This window comes from Eupeodes corollae, chromosome 2, assembly GCF_945859685.1.
Source record: "Eupeodes corollae chromosome 2, idEupCoro1.1, whole genome shotgun sequence".
NCBI lineage: Eukaryota > Metazoa > Arthropoda > Insecta > Diptera > Syrphidae > Eupeodes > Eupeodes corollae.
In genome coordinates this window covers 56,423,873-56,449,873 of record NC_079148.1, presented here as the reverse complement: position 1 = coordinate 56,449,873, position 26,001 = coordinate 56,423,873, and the positions used below count along the sequence as shown (strand labels likewise).

The following is a 26,001-nucleotide window of genomic DNA, read 5'->3' as shown; positions in this document are numbered from 1 at the left end:
AAAAGCAATTTGACAGCTAACAGTATAGGGTTATTAAAAATGGAGCGTTACACGATAGAACAACGTGTCTTTATTATTAAAGAATATTTCAAAAATAGTGAAAGCTTGGCGGCTGCAGTTCGAAAATTTCATACAAAATATGGTCGGAATAGTGTTTTAACTTCGTCAACTCATGGAGACTGGATCCGTCGTCCAAAAACAAGTCGTTCAAATGTGCATGTCGAAGCAGTGCGTGAGAGTGTTGCTGACAATCCAGGAACCTCAATTCGACGTCGTGGACAAGAATTGCAAATTTCAAGAACCTCTCTACAGCGTATACTCACCAAAGATCTGTGTCTTCATGCTTACAAAATTCAATTAACACAACAATTGAAGCCTAATGACCATGGACAGAGAAGAGAGTTTTTTGAATGGATTATTGAACATCAACAAATGGACCCTGATTTTTCGAGCAAAATCATCCTAAGCGATGAAGCACATTTTCATCTTGATGGCTGTGTCAATCGCCAAAATTACCGCATTTGGGGTTCGGAGAAACCACATGTGATTGTCGAAAAACAAATGCATCCACAACGCGTGTCTGTATGGTGTGGTTTTTGGGCTGGAGGCATAATTGGGCCATATTTTTTTGAAAATGATGCTGGTCAAGCAGTGACTGTTACTGGTGCTCGATATAGCGACATGATTGCACAGTTCTTTCTGCCAAAATTAGATTATATTGATGTGTCCAATATGTGGTTTCAACAAGACGGTGCCACATGTCATACAGCCCGTGAAACAATTCAATTACTCCATGAGACATTTCCAGGTCGTGTACTCTCTCGTTTCGGTGATCAAAATTGGCCTCTTAGATCGTGTGATTTAACACCATTAGACTTCTTTTTATGGGGTTATTTGAAATCACAAGTCTATGTCAACAAGCCCGTGCATTAAAGGAGGAGATTCAACGCTGCATTAGCGAAATTCAGCCACATTTATGCAGAATGGTCATGGAAAATTTCAACAAAAGAGTGCGCATGTGCATGCAAAGCCGTGGAGGCCATTTGTCCGATGTGTTATTCCATACATAACCCTATCCTATGTACTTTACGAGTCAATAAAAATATAACTATCAAAAGACTAAAAAGGGCGTTTTCTATTTAATTCAAACCTTGCGTTAATTTTGGGCCACCCTTTATACAGCTATAACCGGCCCCATATATGGAAAATGTTGATTCTAATCAGAAAATATATATTCAATAATTAAATTTTCAATGAAAGCTTTAACCAACCTGTCAAACAAAAATTCAATGATTGGTTTCAATAATGGAAACCAATGATATCCATAACCTGCACCTAAGAAAGGGAAGTCAAAGTAGTTTCTTTTTGTATTTGTGCTAAAAAAAAGGTCAAGTTTGGTCTTTGTTCTAGATAAAATTTCCACCACCCTATACTTGCAACCTAATTATAATACAAACACAAAGCAATACATTTGTCTATACAAAATAAAATATTAAAAAGTAAATAATATTTTCCTTGAATAAAATTGTTATTAAACAATTTAATGATGGCATCAGCAGAGTCCATCATTCGCGATCGAAGAAGGCAGTCGGTACGCGTCCTTCAACCTAGTAATTAATTCTGAAATCTTATCAATTTGTTCCAATTTAAAATTTTCTGTGACTTCTTGGTCTGCATATAACATACGTCTTTAAAAATTAAAGGTATACCCTACAGATACGCAAATCAATTTAACATTGATAAGTTCAAAATAAAATACATACGTATAATATATACTTGAACTTTCTTCGAATGTGTCATAAATTAAATTGACTGATGGTGCAATATACTTTATATGAGTTAACTGTATATTATATATGTAGAACTATTCGCTTCAGCGATTTAAGTACATACATTATAATATGCATTAGACTGATTTAAAAAATCTAAAATGTTTTTGATTTTCAATGCAATTTGTTTGCAAAATGTGGGTAAAATGAGCCGCCTTTCCAAATTTCAGCTTTTTTAACTGATGTTAAGGGGTCACTGAAGGCGTTTTACTAATTTTCATAAAAATTTTATACGAGCTCCTGGATTTTATCTCACTTCGTTTTATATTTATTTCAAAGTTACTAAAGCTAATTTTAATGTTTTTTGGATCACCTGTTGAAATTGTTTGCTATAATATACAACTTCATGAGATGAAAATATTTATGAAAAAATAATATTGGATTTTTTGAGTCAGTCTAATGAACATACGCATAACCTATAAAGTAGTTGAATTGGTTAATTTACCGGTAACTGCCTTCTGCTCGAATAAACTAATACAAATTGATTCGGACAAAAAGTCACAAAAATAATCATTTTTTTCCTAAGCGGGTCGCGCACATGGAGCGCGTACATTGATTACATCCGCAGCCGCACAAGTACTTATGTATCTTATATTTATTATATACTTCATAAAGATACATAGTATCTACAAACTATGTACATAAATTCATAGTGTATTAAAGTCAAGTGCATATACTCATCAAGTGGTGAGGAACGTTTTATAAACCTTTGCCTAGCTAATGCCGCGCCCCCTAAACAACCGATCGCCTCTCTGGATTATTTTCAATTTAGATTCATGCAACTTATATACATATATATGTATGTGGATTGAATTGAATTGGACAAGAAAGAATACAAAAATAAAGAAGAAAATCTTGCAGATTTAGCTTTTGGTTTAATTTAATAATTCATATCTTTATTTTTTATTGTTGTTTGGGGAAGATATTTGTATGATAAGGCATGTGCTCGTATTGGCTTAAATATAAATAATATTAGAAGGTGGATCTTACAATTTATCTTCTTCATTAAGTATTTCATATATTTTGGCTTCATATTAAGAAAGAAGATTAGCTTAGAATATTTAAGTCGACCAACCGTTTTAAGGATACTTTTTTTTTTTTTTTTATCCGATGGAAATCTTCAAAAGACACTCGGTAAGAATCGGTACCGAGTAGTGTGGGACTCTTACCGCACTAAAACCACCGGTGAATCAGGATCAATCTATGAAAGATCGACAAATGATTTTTATTTCTTAATTTTTAAATCGCATTGGGGGAAGTTTAAGGTTATAACACTTTATTGTAGCTTTTAGCCCATCAGCTCATGAGGTTTGGTTTTTCTTAATCTCCGAACATTGTCTCGTACATTTAATACGGTCTCCATTTCAGAGTTAGTATGACTTTGCAGTCGCTGATTGTGTGATACAGCGTGTTTCTTAACCACTTCTGTAACCATTTCAATTTGAAGGTCACGATGTAGATCGCTATTTCTTATATACCAAAAGGCATTTATTATTCCACGAAGGACCTTGCTTTGGAATTTTTGGATGGGTTCAGCATTTGTTTTCTTTGTACAGCCCCATAGTTGGATGCCAAATGTCCAAACGGGTTTCAATACTTGCTTATATAACATTAGTTTGTTCTGGATAGATATTTCAGAGTTCTTTCCTATTAACCAGTACATTTTTCTGTACTTCAAGTTTAGTTCTTCTCTTTTCTTTTTGATGTGTTCTTTCCATTTAAGCTTTGCATCCAAATTCATTTCAAGGTATTTGGCGGTATTGGAGTAAGGTACTTCTGTACAGTTTATAAAAATTGGAACATTGTTTATGTTTTTGTTTGTAAAGTTTATATGCGTCGATTTTGTTTCGTTTAATTTGATACGCCATTTGTGCGTCCAATCACTGCATTTTGCAATTTTTGTGTAGCCTTCGTAACGGATTTATCTGGCACCAATATTGCAGTATCATCAGCAAAGGGGGCCATGATAGCGTTGATGTCCACTGGAATATCCCTTGTATATAACAGATACAGGGTTGGTCCTAGGACACTTCCTTGTGGTACACCGGCTTCAATTTTCTTAAGTTCCGAGTAATTTTGGTCGTACCGTACTCTAAAGAGTCGGTTCGTAACGTAGGATTTCAGTATTTCGTAGTACTGCCTGGAGAAGTCCCTATGCAGTTTGTACTCAAGTCCCAATGCCAAACCTTGTCAAAAGCTTGAGCAACATCTAAGAAGACAGACGAGCATACTTGTTTTTCTTCAAATGCCTTTTCCACAACATCCGTATTTCGATGCACTTGGTCTATCGTGGAATGTTTATTTCTAAATCCAAACTGATGGCTCGGAATTAGTCTTCTTTCTTCAATTATTTTGCTAAGCCTTTTCAGTAGCAGTTTTTCAAAAACTTTTGCCATGATTGGTATAAGCGATATTGGTCTGTAAGATGTAACTTCTGTTGGTGGCTTACCTTGTTTAGGTATAACAATGGCTTCTGCAATTTTCCAATGATGTGGCACATATCTTAGTTTAAGGCATGCGTTTATTATAAATTGGAGTTTCTTGAAGGCTATAAGAGGCATTTCTTTCAGAACCTGAGCAGTTATAAGATCGTACCCTGGTGATTTTTTGTTTGACAACTTATGTTGACACATGCTTCTTACTTCTTTGAGCGATACTGTAAGGGATCTGTAGCTGTGCTTGCTGGGAATGGTTTGAAAACATTCGCCAGATGTTCAGCGAAGAGATCAGCCTTTTGTTTCGGGTTTCCGATCCATTTACCATCTTGAGATTTTATCGGCGAGTTTTGTGTCTGAGGTCTTTTTAGGCGCTTAGCTGCTTTTCCTAAGGAGTATTCTGTAGAAGCATCCGTCGTCAGACTTTTCAGGAATCTACTTAGTGAATCATTTTTAAACTCACAGATTCTTTTTTTTAATTCGTTGTTAAGACGGTTAAAAACTACCTTTATTATCTGGGAATCTCGTGGATTGCCATTTTCTTCTAGCTCTTCTTTTTTCCAATATCAACTCCTTTATTTCGATAGAATATTTTATTTCTTTTTCTCTCGCATTCGAAATAGTTGGAGTACTTTCTTCTGCAGCCTGCTGCACATCAGCAATAAATTGTTCTACTTCATGATCAATTTGTTCAATTGTTTGCATAGGGGATCTTAGGTTTATAAAATTTTCAAGTTTGTCTCTGAATTCGTTCCAGTTTGTTCTGTTATTCACGAGCTTGGGATTACTTTTTTCTATTATTTCTATTTCGCTCAGTGATAAAATTACTGGAGTATGATCTGATGATAAATCGTAATTACCTTCGACACTTATATGATTTCGTTTAATACCTTTAACTACGAAAAAGTCTATAAGGTCTGGTATTTTGTTAGTATCAGATGGCCAATATGTTGGCGAACCAGAAGAATAAAATTCGCAGTTGTATTTTCGGCCTGCTTGGTAAGCCGTTTACCTTTTGTTGTTATGAGCCTAGATCCCCATTGGGTGTGTTTAGCATTGAAGTCGCCACCAACAAGGAAGTTATGTCCTAACAAATGTAGGAGTTCTGCATAGTCTTCTTCAGTTGGAGAGCGCCTCGGAGGGCAGTATATAGCTGCTATTTTGAATTCTTTCTTTTTTATACCAATACATAAGGATACTAACGAAAGTTTAATCGTAGTTTATAATTGGGTTTGATTGTAGTTTTATTAATTTATGCCAAAAGTGTCTAGCAGTTTTCATAGCAAAGTGTTTGTTTTGAATCACGTTCCAATATAGATAGAAATAAAACTACCTAAAAGACTACAACGATGCAATTCCAATACGTATCACGCTCTTAACATTTATGAAAAATACTTTTCATGATGACGGTATTTTTGATGTCATCGGTTTCCTATAAATTTAGTCGTTTTTGATGAATATTATTCATACATGGAAAATGTATTGTATTTTGTGTAACCACTGGAGTAGTTTCAATAGGCAAGAAGGAGTCGTATTGTTTTGATGTGAATCAAGTCTGTTTTCAAACGCCAGCCCAGTAGTTGGAGAACAGCGTAATTTTCGTTCACATTATTTCTGGCAAGTTAACATTAGCGCTTCAACTTTTTCGAAAACTAGTAATTGGATTAGTTTACGTAATTTGTTCGTGAACGAAAACCTGAGTACGCAACTAACTTTTCATTATTTATTTTAAATGTTTTACTTTTAAAATCATCGCTTATGGAATATACCAAAAAGTAATCCTTTTTGTAAACTGAAATCAATTGGTTGAGGGGACTGTTTTTACCATGGTTCGATCTACTTGATATAGGACGTAAAGGAACTTGTCTTCTAATACTTGAACGGCTCGAAATTAATTTGAAAAAGAATCCACTTGTGATCAGAAAACGAATTCAAAGGGGAAACTCTCCAATTCGCCACTAATAAATTACGGTTGTTTACTAAAGTAACATCAAGCACATCCTCCCATCCATCATAATTTTCCGAGCTCGGAAAGACGAAAGTGGGAGTATTGCCTCTGTTACGAATGGTCATATTATTTTCAATAATAAAATCAAAAAGTGACTCACCTCGTTCATTGATCACAGAACTTCCCCAAAGGGATGCCGAGCATTTGCGTTGCCTCCGTTCAGAATGTTTGCCTTTTTGATGTTAGCTTCGGTTATGATTTTTCATACCTCCTCCGGAGGTGATGGTGCATTATGGACAGAGTAAAAAGAGGCCATCAGCTAACCCTGTGTATTCTTGTCTTCAAATCTGACAACTGTCAGATCGGGAGTGCTAAAATTTGGACATAAAAAACCTTTTAAATGTTTCTTAACTAAAATACAAGTTCTGGGATTACCTTGGTCTTGATTTGCGGTTTTATAAAAGAGGTCGTATTGGTTGTCTTGAAGGCCTCGCACCTTGAGGCCGTTTATCCACGGTTCTTGGATAACGCCAATGTCGAAGTCTCCCTCCCTAAGGAAAACTCTCAGATTATCTGAAGCGCACTTAGAGTGCTTCAGATTAATCTGGATGACCTTCAGCGCGTTTTTTAATTATTTTTAGCTACAGAGCTGGGGCCCGGCAACTCGCTGGGGATCTCGACTCCGCTTATAACATCGTCATACTCGACGTTGTCATCAGCTTTGTCGGTGTCTGTTCCCTGACTCTGCAGAAAGTTTGTATTCGGCCTTTTTGAGAGCCCCTAGACTCTCCTCGCTAATCCTCAGAAGGTAAGAGGCGCTGGTCTTCTGCGGTTATTCTGCTTTAACTAAAGCCCAATCGTGCATGGGGACCAGCGAATTTTGCCTGTGAAGACCGCGGACCAGGTCCTGTCCGCTTGGCTTTATGCTCATGAGCGGCAACCAAATGCGAGCCTTCAGTTGTCTAGGGATGTCCTTAGCTGGGATAAGCTTGAGCTTCAAGCCCTCCCAGTCATTGCTAACCTTAGCAATGCTTTCACTAAGGAAATCCCTAGAAAACCTGTCCGCACACTTAATTAACCTAAGCATCTCGCCAGAGTCAAAACTAGGATAGGGGCCCTCACTGTTTCTTATAGTGTATGAAAACACCATCTCAGAGAGCTTGCCCTCGATAGAGTTCCACACGTTCAGCAGACCTTTGCTGTTTGTGGAGAGCTCATCCACAACTGCTACGTAGAGGTCATCCCTGACAACCTCACTAAGATTACGCAGTTGCGCTGCTCCAAGAGATGGTGCTTTCACTGGCTTTGTCCGGTCGTCAAGCTTGCTCTTTTTCTGAGACGTGCAGATCTCTACCTGAGATCTGTTTCGCTTAACGGCCTTTTCTCGGCTGGCCAGAAGATTGTTGTATTCATCAACAACCTTCTGGTACTTTATTTTATCTTGGGCGTCCCTCTCATGAATCACTCCGGTCTCTTCATTTTTGGCAATCTTGGCAAGAATGTGAGAGGCCGTTTTGAAGCGGTTCCTGAGAAGAGCGCCTTCTGATTATTTTTTGGTTCCTCGAGTTGCACTGCTACTCGCGGGTTTCGGTTTTGTATACGGTTTAGGAAGTATAGGGGTGCTATGAATAGCAGTGCCTATACTTTCTGTGGTTTTGGGTTGCTCACAAGTGCTGGAACAACCAACGCTAAATGAGCTCCCCTTCTCCTGGCTGGAGGCCAAGAGTTCATCCTCCAAGTCTGTGGAGGGTTCTGCGTTCGTCTTGTCTATTTCAGAGCCGATATACCGGGGTAAGGCAGAAGATAAGACGGACCCTGCCAAGGCATCCGAATGAGCTCGTTAGCGACTGGTTTGCCCCCCCCCCCCCAGCCTTCCATTCTTCGGCACGGATTAAGTAAGACGCTCACACCACCACTGAAATTAGGGATTCTTGCTACTATTAAGGAGTAGGAAACTTCAGCAATTCAACCTGACCTTAGCTGATCTCCATCTTGACAACGTACAAGACGCCCGGCACCCACTGGGAGGGTTTGAAACGAGGATTTTTGTTAGGCATGGAATATACCAAAAAGTAAGAGTTGTTGTAAACTGAAATAAATTGGTTGAGGGGACTGTTTTTACCATGGTTCGATCTACTTGAAATAGGTCGTAAAGGAACTTGTCTTCCTATACTTGAAATTCTATAAGTAAAGTTTAATTGTTCCGAAATTGATGGTGATATGACTGATCCATTGATTAATTTTATAATAAAGCACAGCTGAATGTACTCTCTATGTTTAGAAAGCGATGGAAGATTTATGAGCGTGAGTCTATGATTGTAGGGTGGAAGTTAGAGCCTATTGGGAAGAAACGCATGAATCTTCTTTGTACTCATTCTATTCTGTTTATATGGACTGAATAAAAAGGGGCTCATATTATGCAGTCATATTCCAATATTGGTCTTACAAATGATATATAAAGAAGTTTAAGAATATAAGGGTCGCGAAAATCATGTGAAACCCGTTTTATAAATCAGAGTGTCTTATTTGCTTTTTTAATAATATAGTCATAATCATTTGTAAAAGTTAATTTTGAGTCTAGAATAATACCTAGGTCAGAGAAAGTAGAGAGTTTAGTCAAAAAAGAAAAGTCTAATTGCTAATTGATAGTCAAAACATTTTGTTTCCGTATAAAACACATTGATTTACATTTGTCTATGTTTAGTAAAAGCTAATTTATAAAACACCATTCGCGAAAACTATTTATACCATATTGTAGGAGTAAACAGTCGTCAAGTAAGTCAATACGTTTAAAAAATTTAATGCCATCAGCGTAAATTAAAACAGATGAGTGTTTTATAATAGAAAGTAAGTCGTTAACGTACAAAATAAACAGTAAAGGCCCTAAGTCGCTACCTTGTGGTACGCCAGAGTTGGTATAAAAATATGATGATCGCTTATTCCTAAAAACTACGCTGTATGATCTATTATATACAATGGTCGGAAAAAGTATTTTGACAAACAAAATATCGTACGTTTTTATTCAAATATCTTATTTGATCAGTTGAAAAAAATTTTAAAAAAATGCATAATAATGTTAAGGCCATGAGCTTTCAAAATAACTTTATTTAATTTAATTCAATGTTATAGTTCTGCCACTAAAAATTATTTTTCAGAAATATGTGGTGGAAAAAGTATTTTGAAAAAATATTTTATGAGGAAAAAATGAGTTTGATGAAAAGAAAATTAAACAAAAATTAAAGAATATTTAATAGAAAATGAAATTTTCGTTGCTATTCATGACTTTCTGCAATCGGCCTGGTATAGATTTTACCAAATTTTGAAGAGTTTGCGGAGAAATTTCCTTCCAAAGGCTTTCGACCTCAGCGATTGTCTCTTCGCGCGTTCTTGTCAAGCATGGACTCCTTTTTCGCTTTATATAGGCCCACACATTTTCTATTATATTTAAGTCGGGGCTTTGAGGTGGCCAATCTAGAGTATTTACACCCACTTCCTTTAGAAAATTAGTTATTATCTTGGCTTTGTAACAAGGTGCGTTGTCTTGCTGCAAAATGAACGACTGTCCAATCAAATTATCGCCAGAACTAAAAGTGTGGTTATTTAAAATATCCAAATATTGTTGTTTGTTCATCATTCCATCGATTGCTACCAAGTCTCCGGTGCCTTAAGGCAAATACATCACCAAAACATGACGGCGCCACCACCATGAGTTATTCGTTTACACACAGGTGCTACTTTGCTTTGCATTTTCTTAGGGATTCTGCAAAAAGTTTTCTTTTTTGATCCGTGGTATTCAAAACAGCTTTCATCAGTCCACAATACTTTTTCCCAAAATGATGAAGGCTTGTGTAAAAATTTTTTGGCAAACTGCAGGCGTTTAAGCTTATTTTGTTGGGATATTTGGGGTATTGTTCTGGCTATGTAAGTAGCAAAGTCAGCCTCCTTCAAACGATTCCTTACCGTTTTTTCTGAAATTTCAATTTCATACTCTTTTTTTATTTCAATTGCTGCAGATTTTGGGGTGTTCAGCACATTTTCCTCAAACTTTTTGACTATTAAATGGTCCTCTTTCTTGGAAGTCTTGCGTGGTTGCCCTGGACGTGGAATATTTCGCGTGGATTTGTTTTTTTTTTCTGTTTATTTATTTGGTAATAGACGGTTTGACGAGGAACTTTATATAGTTTGCTTAACTTTTCCACCGAAATACCCGCATTATATTTGGTCACCATCTCAATCATCAACTAACTGTTTGTAAATGTCGTCGAAGTTAATAAATTTTATTAAAAAGAGATAATATAAATAGGAAATATCAACTCTGATAGCACGCGACACGAAAGAAACTGCAAAGATTACTATGTCAAAATACTTTTTCCAGTTAGTTATGGCTCAGTGTATTCATTAAAAGGGTCCCAAAAAGAATGTATGAGAAAAATAAACTATTTCTGGATTTTACCGTTGTCTAGGTACTTTGTTTTTGGTTTTGAGTAGCAAAGGATTCTCGTTACATTTCTCAGTTTACCATTACAAGTGGTCTAGTATTACAAATAGTATTGTCAAAATACTTTTTCCGACTATTGTAAGTACGACGAAACCCAACGTACAAACTTGTCGAAAAGCCTTGGGATTTAAGTTTGGAAGTTAATGTTTTATGGCACAATTTATCAAAGACCTTACTTTCATTTCATTTTGTTTCATTTTTACTTCCCTCTTTATGTATCGGTGTTATGTTCGAACTATTCCAAATTTCAGGAAAAATTGAAGATTGGAGCGAAAAAGAATATAGGGTAGGATAAATAGGATGCGGATTTTTTTCAAAATATAAGAAAGTACACCATCTGGGCCAGGACTAAAACAAACATCAAGTTCTGAAGCTTTGCGAACGATTTCATCTTCAGAGATAAAAAGACTAATTGAATTCAAATAAGGAAAATTTTGTGAGAAGGCCAATGACTCAGGCTTTTGACAGAAGTTTCCTACTTCGAAAGCATCTTTGAAAAAATTTACAAAACTATTTGAACCCGAATTCTTACATTTTTGTCATGTCTTTTATACCACTAGATTTGTTACCAAGGTAATACTATAGGGCTCAGAGAACGGTGTCAACTTTTGAAAACTTCCTGACTGAATATTGTGACTTCTGTACGATATCGGAAAATAATCTAGAATTTTTCTTACCAAATTGTAAGAGATTTAGAAGAGTAATGTTTAAATGAAGTAAGTTAAGCTTTAATAAACCCATGCAAAGTTTACATGGACTCTTTGAGTCCAAGACGCTTCGTCTCCTTATAAAAGAAGATCTCTTTCGATTCGACTTCACACCGAAAATTTTAGTAACGTGGGTACCTTAAATATCATGTTTACAATAATCCCTCAAAGATAGTTTGAAGACTTTTAGGTGATGATGAGCTTTTGGATAATTTCTTATACATCAAAAATAGAATAAATGTCGGGAAACTTAAAACCACATCTTATAATTAAATTTACCTGCAGAAACGTTTAGGTCGTCATTTGCACCCAACTGCGTTAAAAATTAATTGGACGTGCATTAAATAACACAAAGCTTTGACCCTAAAAAGTCATGCCAACTTTATAGTCAATCCGAGTCTTAAAAAATGATCACATGAAATGATACTTTGTCGATCTAGTTTGACGTCATTTCAACGTCAGACAATTAACGCATTGACCTTTTAGTTCCACAAGAAACATATTAACAAGTGTATATGCTAACTCATGTCATACGAGTATACCTACGCCAATATTTTTCCATGCCAAGTAATATAGCTTTGAACTAAGGTAAACGTCATTTAAGTTTAAAAAAAAAATCAGTATTTGTTTTAATAATTTTCCTCTATAGCTTTTAAGTTCTAAAAATCGAATTAACTTAAACTTCAAAGACTTCATACTCATAAACGTTATCAGTTCCGAATAAATTTAGGCATAATTCTTTGAAATAAATGTATCTACATCTTCATGTTTTAGTCTTCAAATTTCAGTTTAATTGTATGATTACCGACCGAATCACTTTCCACGAAAAATTCTTTTCAAAGAATATTTCTTGCAACCTTTATCGAGCAACAAAAGTCAAACCATAAACAAATGGTCTTATGTAAATTTTAATTAAAATTCTAATTAAATCTGTCGTCGGTACTTTTTTCCCCATTCTATATAACGTACGTCCATACTTACTCATCAATTTACATATCAATCTAAAATGTATTTTTAATTTAATTTCCCTTTCGATTTCAGGTGAAAAACGTCATTCGCCCACGTTATTATTCGTCAGAGCTGGGAATACGCGAAAAAATCTTCATCGGTGTCATGACCTCACCAGACGGCATCAACACTTTGGCAACAGCAATAAATCGTACTGTCGCACACCTGGTGAATCGCATCAAGTTCTTCATTAATGCCGACAATAGCGTCAAAAGCAACTACAAGTTGAAGAACATTGTCGGCTTCACCGATACACGCGAGAATTTGCGTCCATTCCATGTGATCAAGTATCTCGCGGATAATTATCTCGATGACTACGACTATTTCCTCATCATTCCAGACAATGTTTATGTGGACGCTCGAAAGCTGACGAAAATGCTCTATCACCTGAGCATTACTTTTGACATTTATATGGGCACTCGAACTGACAGCGGAACTAATGATAATGGTGATGCGGGAGTTAGAGCGAAGGGTGGCGAAGCCGATGATGATGGGGCAAATATGTCCGATGAAAATGATCTGAAGATGCAAAGTGATCGTAATTACTGTGATTTAAATGCTGGTATTTTATTAAGTAGTAGTGTTATAAGAAAAATGAGAAACAATTTAGACTGGTGCGTGCGGAATGGTATGACTGGCGTCCATAGTGTGAATATTGGCAGATGTGTCAAGTACTCGAGTCGACTGTCCGGATGCCAAGAAAGCTATCAGGTGAGGAATGATTTATTTCTGTTTACTATGAATATCTTGGAAGCAGATCAGACAGCTTGATGTCTGTGATTTAATTAAAAAAAAATACTTATTCATCTGATGTGAATGCTGAACTTATTCCAGTTTATTTTTATCAAGTTACAAAAGATTCAAATCAAAAAAAAACTTTATAATTTACAATTGAAGAGAAGACAACAATATTTTCTCTCAAGCTTTTCGGCTTCGAAATAACTTAAATTTGTACGGTTTTGCTGTTTCAGTACATAAATTCCATGTTGATAAGAACACGTTAAAACTTCTTTTACAGGATGGCACATGGTAGACGTATTAATTTAAATCTGTGAGAACTTCATCCCTTTAAAGATCGTAGGTTCTTAGATATTTTACCATTTTACGCAAGTAGTTTCAATCCGCGAGATGGGGAGGTATGCGCATTCATCAAAATTAAGTTTCATTGCCAAATCGTATTCGTATACATTAACTTTGGCTTTCAGAGAATTATTGCTTACCTAAAATATATTAAGAAAAGGCTACTATGTCTCCTGGACACCTGCCTCAGTATGATAAAGGATTTTTTCTTCTATGAATACAACAGATGGATCTGCATAATGTATGATTCCAGCGACGGGCATGCAGCCAAAACCAATAAGGTTTACATTTTGTCGGAGGCGGTTCATTAGCTAAAAATGTGATTTATAGTGACTGCAAGTTTTTAGTCTCTAGAAATCCAACTAATTTTTTGTTTAAAAAGAAAGACAATTATTTAAACTTGATTTTAGTCGATTATAAGTCAACAGCTATGAAAAATGATATACAAAATATCAATGCAAAACCTAGTCGCAACCTTAGTAATGTAGCCGTTTTTTTTTTGTATATTATGCGCGCTCTAAAGGGGCCATGAATACCCTTATAATGATTAAACACAGTTCAAGAAATTAAGAAAGGAGGGTTGGATTAGAAAGGAGTAATCGATGTACATTGGTTTTGAATGTCTGCATATTGTAATGAGTGGGAAATATTAAGCCACATTCCACATTCGTGTTGTCCAGCTAATGAAAGAATCTCTGTTCTTAATATTACGTCCGAAATTGGGCTCAAGGGTAAACTGATGGGCAATTTTAGAAGTACAGGTATTACGGTTGAATTGTTTAAGAGGAGGAATGCAATTGGCTATTTCAATAGAGCATTACTTATAAAAATAACGATAAAACCACTTTGTTTACCCGCCACTATTACCTAGCCCTGATAACGAAAAGACAAAATCATGACAACCGATCCTCTTATGTTTTAAGAACACATACAAAAAATATTAATACTCAATAGAATGATAACTTAAAATAGGAAAACCATACCAAAAATAAGTTTTCAGATGAATTCGGGGTTCCTGATTTGAATATTGAAATGTTCGTTATTAGAAAATATTAAATACTGTATGGTTTAAATTCTGTATGATACTGTATGGTTAATATTCTGTTCTTTAAAATATTGTAAATTTAATGTATTGGCTGTATTGTCAAAATATTGTATCTAATAATTCTAGAAGGTTTGAAAGATCAAATAGTTTGGTGCTTGGTGTTGATTAAAATGAAGTGCACACTTTCTTACATTATCAAAACGAATTTTATTTTTCAGCCTAATAACAGCATTTCGAATTACAAAATTTTTATATACACAATTTTGAGATACAGTTTTCTTAATCTACAGTATTTTGTACATACAATACTTTGCAATACAGTATTTTGAGCTACATTATTTAAATACAGTATCCATACAGTATTTTGACCCCAGCCCAAACTTGTACACATCTAAAAAGACAATAAGTTTTGTTTGCTTTTTAACGTCATTCGTGTGTTCAAAAAGTACCCGGAATTTTTAAATTTCACGTGTCTGGAGAGTCCGAAGGCCAACATTTTTTGTATTGTGTTATTATACATGCCCCTTAAGTTGGATGCAATTTTCTGCTTTATTAACTGTTTACTTTGTTTGTGGTAGTTGCTAAGGTTTAACGTGTTTTTATGAGCTCGTCGATTTTTGCTGAAACTACTGAATTTTGACCAAAAAATCGCTTGAACATCGCTCAGGAGCTGTTTAATGACGTCAACGACGATCCAAGTTTGCTTGAAAGGGTCATAACTGGTGAAGAAATATGGGTGTTCGGTTATGATGTCGAAACCAAAGCACAATCGTCCACCTAGAATCATCCAACGTCACCAAGAGCGAAAAAAGAAAGTCAAGTTCGATCAAATGTGAAGGTTTTGCTTGCTGTTTTCTTCGATTATAATGGCAAAGTGCATCAAGAGTTCTTACCACAAGGTCGTACAGTTAATAAGGAGTTTAAAGTTATGCGACGTTTGCGTGAAAAAACTCTCAGATTTACCAGATATGGCTCCAAGTGACTTTTTCCTGTTTCCAAAGTTGAAGAGACCCATGAAAGGACGTCGTTTTTCCTCGATTGAAGAATATCAAAATAAGTGCATTTTATGTGGGGGGACTACTTTGAAAGGGACCACATTGATGTAAATGAATAAATATGTATTTTTTGGAAAAAAACGAAAATTCCGGGTACTTTTTGAACACACGTCGTATAATTAATCTAATTACAATTAAAGTTTATTGAGTCACAACTGCTTAAAAGCAAATTTGAATATCAAAAATCCATATACTAGTTTAAAAAAATATAACAAGATGTTTTGAATCCTAACGAATATACAAACTACATATGCACATACCTATGTAGACAGTCAATTTTTCAAAGACATTTCTTTATTTCTTGTCCTAACTTGACAGACATTGAGACCATACCTCTTTTCATTCCGTTCAAATATTTCATATCCAGCGATGGAAATAAGAAGACATTTAATTCAATTTTAATTATATTAAACAATTAAATAACCATTAATAGCTTTGTTATTTGCATAATAAAAGAAAATTATTTAAATAATTAGCCTCAAGACTTTCCAACTTAACAACTTAACGATTTTATTATAAAGTATTATTATTTATATTATTTTGTTGTATTTTTGACAAGGGCTGACATAAAAAGCATTAGAAGAAAAAAAATGTTCTCAAAGAACCATTTATTTGAGATTTGGTTGATCGGTATAATCAATCAAAATTAGAAATTATACTTAAACAAATATTTTTTCTACAAAATAAAAATAAATTTACACAGCTGTTCAAAATAATTGTGAACTACTTTAAAAAGACAAACGATGTTTCGCTTTATTCTTTGAAATGTTAAAACAAAAATAAACCTTTTTGGATCAAATTACGGAAGAAATTTTATAAGCATCCTTGATAAAAGGAGTTTTACTATCGTTATTAAAAAAACATGTGTCGTGGATTTTCTTCTATTATTGTTGGGTCGACCTTCCAAATTTATGATAATCATAACCAAAGAAATATAATGTGAGATTTTGAAAAAAGTACAGCCTTAAATATTTTTGTTCCAACGAAATTTTAAAAGCTATTAAAAGTTTCGCCCAAATAAAAATATAACTTCGAATCAGGAGTGACAGTTCGAAAAATATGTAAGTTCAGAGAAATGAGATCAGCAATTATAACTCTCAACCATTCCTGTGTGCGAGTAATGTTGTCAGGGATAGAGAAAACCTACTGTTTTAAGCCGAAGCCGAACAGCTTATTTAAGAAAGCACTTTTCAGGACAAGAATTACTCTTGGAAGATTTGTCCATTTCTCGCAAGTGGCAATACCCTTGAAAAAACTTTAGATGGTACAGGGACTGAACTCAAGACCACTTGGATGACAGTCCAACGCACTAACCATTACGTCACGGGTGTTACTAACTAACTAAAATAGCGCTATATTCAAATTCAGTGCATCAGCTTTGTGTCGAAATTACTAGCAACAAATATACAATTATGGCTACGTTAGCAAGGCAACTCAATATTTCTCAGGATTCTATATTTTATTATTCCATAAAGAACTTCAGGATATAAAATTATGTTGTTATTTTATAATAAATAAAGGATAGTTATATTTCCTTTCGTAGCCAACTCCGCTGAACACTGTTGTCTTCCTGTTTGAGTTCCGTGTCAAAAAGAAAATATTCAGCAGTTTCAACTCATTAACATCATTCGGTTCTAATGTAGCATTATATTCGTCACATCAAATGTGTCTGCGAGCTAAGTTTTGTTTGTTAAAGTGTAAGTAAAATGTAGAATATGAGTTCCATCTTCCACCCATATTAAACCGGGAATTCGTGATTTTGCCAAAAATAGAGTTTGGACTTTTGTTTCTCTTCCTCATTCATTTCAAAATTCATCATCAGCGGGCACATAACTCTTTCGATTGAAGTCAAAACTCAAGTCAGTAGTCAAGTATTTTTGATATGGTTTGCTGTGCAATTCCATTGTTCTTGTCACCACCGACTTTGTTTTAGTAACCTCCTGTTGCCAAAGAATTCAATGCTGCTGATAACTTAATGATATTTGGAACAGCATTTTGTATTCTGCAAGTAGTCATGTCGGATGATATCGTGTTAAGTAAGAACATAAATCCGTCTCTAGAAAGATGATAGCTCTTAATAAACTAAAACAAAAGTAAGCATTTTTATTAAGAATGCGTTCAAATATTGTACCGTATATAAGAGGCAATTTTTAAAAAGCTATAGGAAATTTTTCCAAAAGAAAGACATAAAATTCAGAAAAATTCATGAAATCCCAAATACGCTAAAAGAGATGAATTTACCCTATTTCGATATTGCAATTTTTGTCGAAAGTATTAAAAAAGGATCCTTCAAAGCAAATTAACGTCTTTCTATCTTCTAAGTCACTGCTCGGCCCCTATCAATCTAGATTTCGGAAGAAACACAGCTGTGTTACCGCACTTTTAAATTTTAGAAAAGCATTAGATAAAGACAAGGTTGCGTTTCTAGTTTTGTTATATTATTCTAAAGTTTCGATTCTATTAATCATGCCAATCTTTGTAGAAAAGTACTGCAAAAAATTAATTTTTCTTACATAACTGATAGGAAGCAAGCAGTGCAAGTTGGTGACACACTGTCAAATTTTATGCCAAATGCCACTGTTGTACCACAACGTTCCACACTGGGTCCTACCTTGTTTTCTGCTTTTGTAAATAAACTTCCATCTTCATTATTTAATTGCAGCTCTCACTTGTATGCTGATGACGTTCAGCTTTTCAGCTGTCCACCTGACCTTCTCGAACATGGAGCTTTCTGCGTCAATGAAGACCTGAAGAGAGTAGCAAATTGGTCTTTCTCAAACGGACTTATGTTGAACCCAAAAAAATCTAAATATTTTGTAACTAATGAAAAATCTCTTGACCTTTCTTAATTCCCACCGATTGTTCTGAGCAATGCTCCAATCGAGTATGTGGTTACAGTAAAGAATCTAAATGTGACTTTTAATCGTCTTTTGACTTGGGATGATCATATAAATGGACTCTTTGGTAACGTTTATGCATTGTTTCGTAACTTATGGGTTAGACAATCTTTAACTCCATTAAAAGTGCGTTTGATTCTCTCTAAAACCTTGGTAATTCCTATCCCGGTTTATGATTGTGAAATCTATAGTAACTGCAGTTTCACGAGCAGGCGCTTACTAGACATGCCTTTCGAAAAGTATATATTTTGCTTTCCGATATATTTTTCGCACACCAACCACAATATTGTTTTGACAGTGTAAGAAGGGCGACCTCAAACAAATCTCATCAGCTAATTATCCTTCCTCACTCATATTTTAGATCGGAACGTCAATTTGTTTGTAAATTCGGTTAAGCTTTGGAATACTTTACCTCGTAGTATAAAACTAAATCTGAACGCAACAAGCATAAAAAGATTGCTTAGATCTCATTGTTCAATATGAACCTATTTAATAATTATTGTTTTTTTTGTATCTTATGATAGTTTTAATAATTAAAGTAAATTTTTTGCATATTATCCTTGCTCAGCCCTTTTTGTAAATTAGGCTTACAGTTATATTACAAGATTTTAAATCTTACTGTTGTTAAGCAATTACGATATTTAAATACAAATAAATTAAAAAAATAAGTCTTGCTTTATTAGAAAACGCAATTAGTTTCATATAACCTACCATCGTCCACTTAGGTTCTGTAAATTGTATTTTAAAAATTATTTTAAATTAAAAATGTCTATACATTTCCGTTGACTTTGTAGAAAAAGAAATTGTTGGAACGAGTGAATTTGAATACGAATGGAACTAATTTTGGCAAGCACTCATTTTTGTTTTTTCTATCATGTCAAGCTTTTGAAATATATTTTAAAAAATAGAAATTAATTTGAAAACAGATAATTTTTAAACTTCAGTAAATAGTGAAATCAAAGTTCGAATTCAAAATCAGAACTATAAATTAACTCCAATTTTTTTTTTTAACTATTAAAATACTTAATTCAAAGTTAGCCCAAAACTTAATACAGAGTCAAATAAAAACTCATCACTTATAGAAAGACATAGATTTGTACTTTTCATATTTAAAAACCGATTGTGATGGAAATATTTAAAAGTGTTTCGTTTCGAATTCAGAACATCTTAATCCCTTAAGTTCATTCTTTTGTTTGTACTACAGAACAAAAATGTAATTTCGTCAAACAATATAATCGCTTCTATTGGATCTCATCCCTGACTTATGTACCATAATCGTTATGCTATCGATTCTTGTAGGATCTTTCTATTTTGGCTTTAAGTTTTAACTTAGGTTTGAATAAGCTTACTTGTGAAAACTAATAATAATATACTTATAGTTCTCTTTTTGAAAATGTTTGAAGATAATTTAATTCAAATGTTGACCTTGACTGCGCCTTAAATGGTCCAACCGCTTAGTCCAATTTTTGCATACTCTTTCTAACATTTTTGCCGGTATCTCACAAATAAATGCTTCAATGTTGTCTTCCAATGCATCAATTGAAATTAAAGAGGGCTTGTCTGTATAGACATGAGCTTTAACATAGCCCCACAAGAAATAGTCTAAAGGCATTAAATCGCACGATATAGGTGGCCAATTGACCGTTCCCGATTGTGAAATAAAATTTCCACCGAACTCGCCTCTCAATAAGTCCATTGTTGCGCGTGCTGTGTGATATGTGCTCTTGCATTTTGGGCAAAAAAAAAACGTTGAATATCATCTCACGGTAGCGCTCATCATTCACAGTTACGTTAGGTACTATTCGCATCATATTTGAAGAAGTCCAATAATGCCATCAGCCCATTGACCGCACCAAACTGAATGCATTGATACCTCTCGCAATGCGTCTGGCTGATATTCACTCCAAAACCGACAATTCTGCTTTTTTACGTACCCATTGAGTTAACATTTTTCGGCAAAAAAGTGGATCTTCAACCAACTTTCCAAGAGCCCATTCACCAAAAATTTTACGTTGCAGTAGGTCATTCGGCTTCAATGCTTGCAACAGCTTTATTTTGAAAGGCATCACTCCTAAATCCTTCCGCAAAGTTTTACACGTTGTTCGCACCCTACATAAACGTGTTGATGGTTTAATCTCTAACTATGTAAATTTGGTGCGAAATTTAGTCACAATAGCCCGAATATATTGACCATCAAATGGGAGAAGCGCGCAATGAACTTTCTTAACAGAGCACGCATTTTGGTAATGAAATTCAATAATTTGCAAGCGTTGTTCGTTTGTAAGACGATTTATTATCAAATTATAGAACAAACTGAAGATGTTTGACAGTGAAACAAACAACGAAACGTGCGTCAGCTTTAAAAAAAGTGTTACCAAAAAGTTCTGTCGCTCTTAGATGGTATTTTTATCTAGACAGCGATCCCAAGCACTTTTCAAAATTGGTGAGTGCTTCGCTTCGAAATCATCGAAACTCTGTTGAAAAATAACATTGTATAACTTTTTGTTAAATAATACACAATTGTTCGTATAGAACGTTAAACTTAATTTCAAAACTATTTTTTCTTCTTAGCCTCAACTTGTATGTCCTAATTCTGTCACAAATGTGAAACTAAAACATTTCACAATTACTTAACAACAACAAAAAAATCTCCATCCTCATTAGCAAAACTTCTAACAAAACAATAATTTGGTTTTTATTATTTCTCAAAATAAAAACATACTAAATACAAGTACAGCAATTATTGTGCGAAAAGAAAAGATCAATGAGATAATTTATTCAACTGATTTGTGCTTGTTCCAGATTCAGGTGTGTTTGTTATTTTAACGCGTAATCATTGATGTACGTTTATTTTCGCAGAAATAAGGAGTGTGAGATACTTTTGCTTTAGAAATCGGAAGATACCATTACTCATAGAAAAGACAAAAAAAAATAAAAACTTTTAATGATATGCAGTAACATTTGTGTGTATATTATTAAAGAACAAAGAATCTTTTATAAGTTTCTTAATAGATTTTGTCTTCAGGCAAAGATTGGATATTTGTTTTGTTCCAATTTCAAAGGAAGCGACGCATAACTCGCAAACTAATTTTAGATTCAATTCAAAATTCTATCTATCTATGAATTTGAATATAAATATTATGTATTCGATCCTGACACACAGACACGATTATTTAAAAAAACACACCGCCACCGGCTGTACATTATTTTTGAATCAGTAACAAATTCTAATTTGTCATTTTTATTCAAAGTGTTGATATGTATTTTGCATGCCAAAAATATCAAAACATTAAGCCATAATAAATTTCTATGAAACATTTGCATATGAACAACATTTGTATCGAAAGCGAAACATAGGCGGTATGTCTACATACAAAAATAGCACTCATACGCCACCATAGCCGCCGCCGACGACGCACGACTACGACGTGCCAGACGAAATGGGCGCTCTTCAATGAACTTTCACGTTAGCCTTGATCTTGGTTGTGTGTATAGTGTAAACAGAAACACACATAATTATTATAAGCACTGCCAAAGATTATGCAAATGAACTTTGCATAGTAAAATTAAATAAAACAAAATAAAAACCCCTCTCCTCTATCATCTATTTATATTCGAATAGCATTTGCATTTTTATATTGTGTTGGCTATTAAAATTATTGAATTATTCAATGATAAATTATTATACTTTTTTTCCTCATCGTCTCAGTCTGATTTAAAATAGCGCCAGTATAATCTATCAACATATAATTAGTTCAATCTTAATCTATATCAAAATATACAGATACATAAATGAAAGATGCATTTGTTAGATAATTGTTTACATATACGCGTGTAGTACTTAAACCATATAATTAACAGATTAATTGTGTTTAATTAAATCTAATCTGTTTACACTTGATCAATATATGGATGTAGCTAATAACACTTAGCTTTGATCTTTGAGTACATACGAGTATAATTTCGTTGTAGTTGATTTAGCTTGAAGTTAAGTTAACTACTGTCGCCAGAGTAATTATAACTGTTTATGTAAACCGACTTTATAGATATATAAAAAGTCTGTAATTCAGTGTAGAATGAAATATATCTGTAATTTATGTCAGGGTATCCCCTATTAGCGGATGAATGTACCTTATAAACGGTGATTTTTTAAGAGCTTGAAAACTTTAAAAAAAAACGCATAAAATTTGCAAAATCTCATCGATTCTTTATTTGAAACGTTAAATTGGTCCATGACATTTACTTTTTGAAGATAATTTCATTTAAATGTTGGCCGCGGCTGCGTCTTAGGTGGTCCATTCGGAAAGTCCAATTTTGGGTAACTTTTTCGAGCATTTCGGCCGGAATAGCCCGAATTTCTTCGGAAATGTTGTCTTCCAAAGCTGGAATAGTTGCTGGCTTATTTGTGTAAACTTTAGACTTGGCGTAGCCCCACAAAAAATAGTCTAAAGGCGTCAAATCGAATGATCTTGGTGGCCAACTTACCGGTCCATTCCTTGAGATGAATTGTTCTTCGAAGTTTCCCTCGAAATGGCCATAGAATTGCGAGCTGTGTGGCATGTAGCACCATCTTGTTGAAACCACATGTCAACCAAGTTCAGTTCTTCCATTTTTGGCAACAAAAAGTTTGTTAGCATTGAACGATAGCGATCGCCATTCACCGTAACGTTGCGTCCAACAGCATCTTTGAAAAAATACGGTCCAATGATTCCACCAGCGTACAAACCACACCAAACAGTGCATTTTTCGGGATGCATGGGCAGTTCTTGAACGGCTTCTGGTTGCTATTCACTCCAAATGCGACTATTTTGCTTATTTACGTAGCCATTCAACCAGAAATGAGCCTCATCGCTGAACAAAATTTGTCGATAAAAAGCGGATTTTCTGCCAACTTTTCTAGGGCCCATTCACTGAAAATTCGACGTTGTGGCAGATCGTTCGGCTTCAGTTCTTGCACGAGCTGTATTTTATACGGTTTTACACCAAGATCTTTGCGTAAAATCTTCCATGTGGTCGAATAACACAAACCCAATTGCTGCGAACGGCGACGAATCGACATTTCACGGTCTTCAGCAACACTCTCAGAAACAGACGCAATATTCTCTTCTGTACGCACTGTACGCATTCGTGTGGTTGGTTTAATGTCCAATAAAGTAAACTTAGTGCGAAAGTTGGTCACAATCGCATTAATTGTTTGCTCACTTGGTCGATTATGTAGACCATAAATCGGACGTAAAGCGCGAAACACATTTCGAACCGAACACTGATTTTGGTAATAAAATTCAATGTCTGTTCATGATGAAATGTCAAAGCATACTGAGCATCTTTCTCTTTGACACCATGTCTGAAATCCCGCGTGATCTGTCAAATACTAATGCATGAAAATCCTAACCTCAAAAAAATCACCCTTTATATAAAGCAAAAGCTAATTCAGTGACACGTGAAGCATGCTTAGCTGCAGGCTATACACTATACTACTATAGAAGTAATTAAATAATATGCATAATTATCTTGTATTTTAATTAATTCAATGTCTGCAAATGGAGCCGCCAGATTCTCTGCTCCACGTGGTTTAACTTGAACGTAAAAAGAAGACATGCCATATGAACTTTGGGCTTTTTGGCAGAATAACCCCAAAAAAAAAGACTCATTGCTGAAGCTATTTAAATACTCGTACAATAAAAATATAAACATTTTGGATTTTTATGCTTTCTATGATTTTGTGAAAGTTAAAAATAAGCTTAAGGCATTAGGGTAACAAAGGGATTATAAATAAGCAATTGTTAATTAGAGAAAGTAAAAACTCTAGAGAGATTACCATAATGGAGATTAGTTAAGTTTTCCTTTTATATTTTGTTTTATTACAAATAAAAAAAATAGGGAATAGTTTCATACGAATATTTTGTTTGTATCTTTTATGTTTGTTTACGTTTAAAAATGTCGAAATGCCGGAAAGCTTTTCTGCATTAAATGTGAGTTAGCTATAACAATACCAAACATGGTCTTCTCAACAAAAAAAAATATATTCAAAAAGTCGTGTCATTGTCTAAAAGTGCAGAGTTTAATGGTCATTAGGTAAACCCTCTCAATTGTATGTAACGCTTAGCATCTCGTTCCTGCTTCGTATGATGATTGGTTAAAGAGAAGAATATTTTAAGGTTGCTTCAACAGAAATATTCTTTTTATGATTTATCTCCGTGTTTATGTCTATATAGATAAGGAATAAAGTAATATAAAAAGAGGCTGGGATGCCACCCACACTGATAACTTCCCATTCCGATTGTCGATTTATCTTGCTTCAAACTTTAACAAAATATTCATAAAAATATTTAGTTTGAGATAAATAATTAGAAGTCAATACCTTTACTTTATATATTAACGAGGTATCGAGAAACATAAATTTGTTACAATTTACTATTTATGTAGATCTTAATTTTTATGATAACCACTTACTATGAGATTTTTATAAAATTTTTAGTGAATGTTGATTACAATATTAATAAATTAAATTAGTTTGAAGCCAATACCTCACATTTTTGAAAAGATATTCGAGTCGAAAATCATTTTTTACCAACTTTTAGTAATGTTATAATTATGTTTTTATTTTTTGTAATAAAAACTCAAAATTTTACTAGATGTCAAAAACGTTATTCTTCGTTGCCTACAATTATTTTGGAGATACAATTTTGTTTTGTTTTTAAAATATTCGAGGTCGCTAGCGTTTCTGGTTCTTGAGATGTCTTGGTTAACCAAAATGTTCACTTTCTTTTAAATTGATATGGTAAAAAAACTCCAGTTTAATAAGATTGCTTTCTGCATTATTATCTTTATATATTTGAAGTCGATATTTTCAACAACATACTGACGTACGGACGAACATCAACAACAAAAATATTTAATTAAGACTCTAGGGACCTTGAAACGTCAAGTAATGTCAAAGTTTTCAACTCGAAAAATCAGACTGTGCAACCTCGAAGAAGCTTGTGGGCTCTGTTCATGTCAAAATCTAGATCATAGTATTGACTAGTTTATTTATAAATACAAAAGAAAGTGTTTTCTATTTCCAGGGCCTAATACAAATATTTTTAACTTTTCACTTTGCAACTTAATATTTTTATAAAAATTATTGAATTGTAAAGTTTTTCTCTTCTTCTCACCAAACTCAAATTTCCAAAGTGCAGTCTTTTATGGAAAGTGAAAAGTTTTAATGTTTTGTAAGCTCTTTGTTCTTTTTATTTCACTAAACAATAAACTTTGCAAATTGTATTTAGAATTGTGAAAAGCTTTTCAGTAATATGCAAAAATTGTGTGTTTTGAAAAGTTCTCTAAAACTAATAAAAAAATATATGAACAGTATTGAAAATGAAAAAGTAAAAAATAGTTAACAAGGCAATAAACGTATGCTATTTTTATAGGACATCATTCAAATGCCGGCCTCGGCTTCAAATGCGAACACTTATTTTAATAATAAAGTTTTATCATTTGAACGTGTTGTTCAA

At 34.1% G+C, this 26,001-nt stretch overlaps 1 protein-coding gene across 1 annotated transcript in view; it reads left to right on the top strand.

Moving 5' to 3' along the window:
* LOC129945958 (chondroitin sulfate glucuronyltransferase) overlaps nt 1–26,001 on the top strand; it is a 95,575-nt gene that overhangs the window by 52,920 nt on the left and 16,654 nt on the right. The window contains exon 2 of the mRNA XM_056055955.1: nt 12,459–13,136. Within this exon, the coding sequence (XP_055911930.1) occupies nt 12,459–13,136 (678 nt within the window). The remainder of the gene's footprint in view (nt 1–12,458; nt 13,137–26,001) is intronic.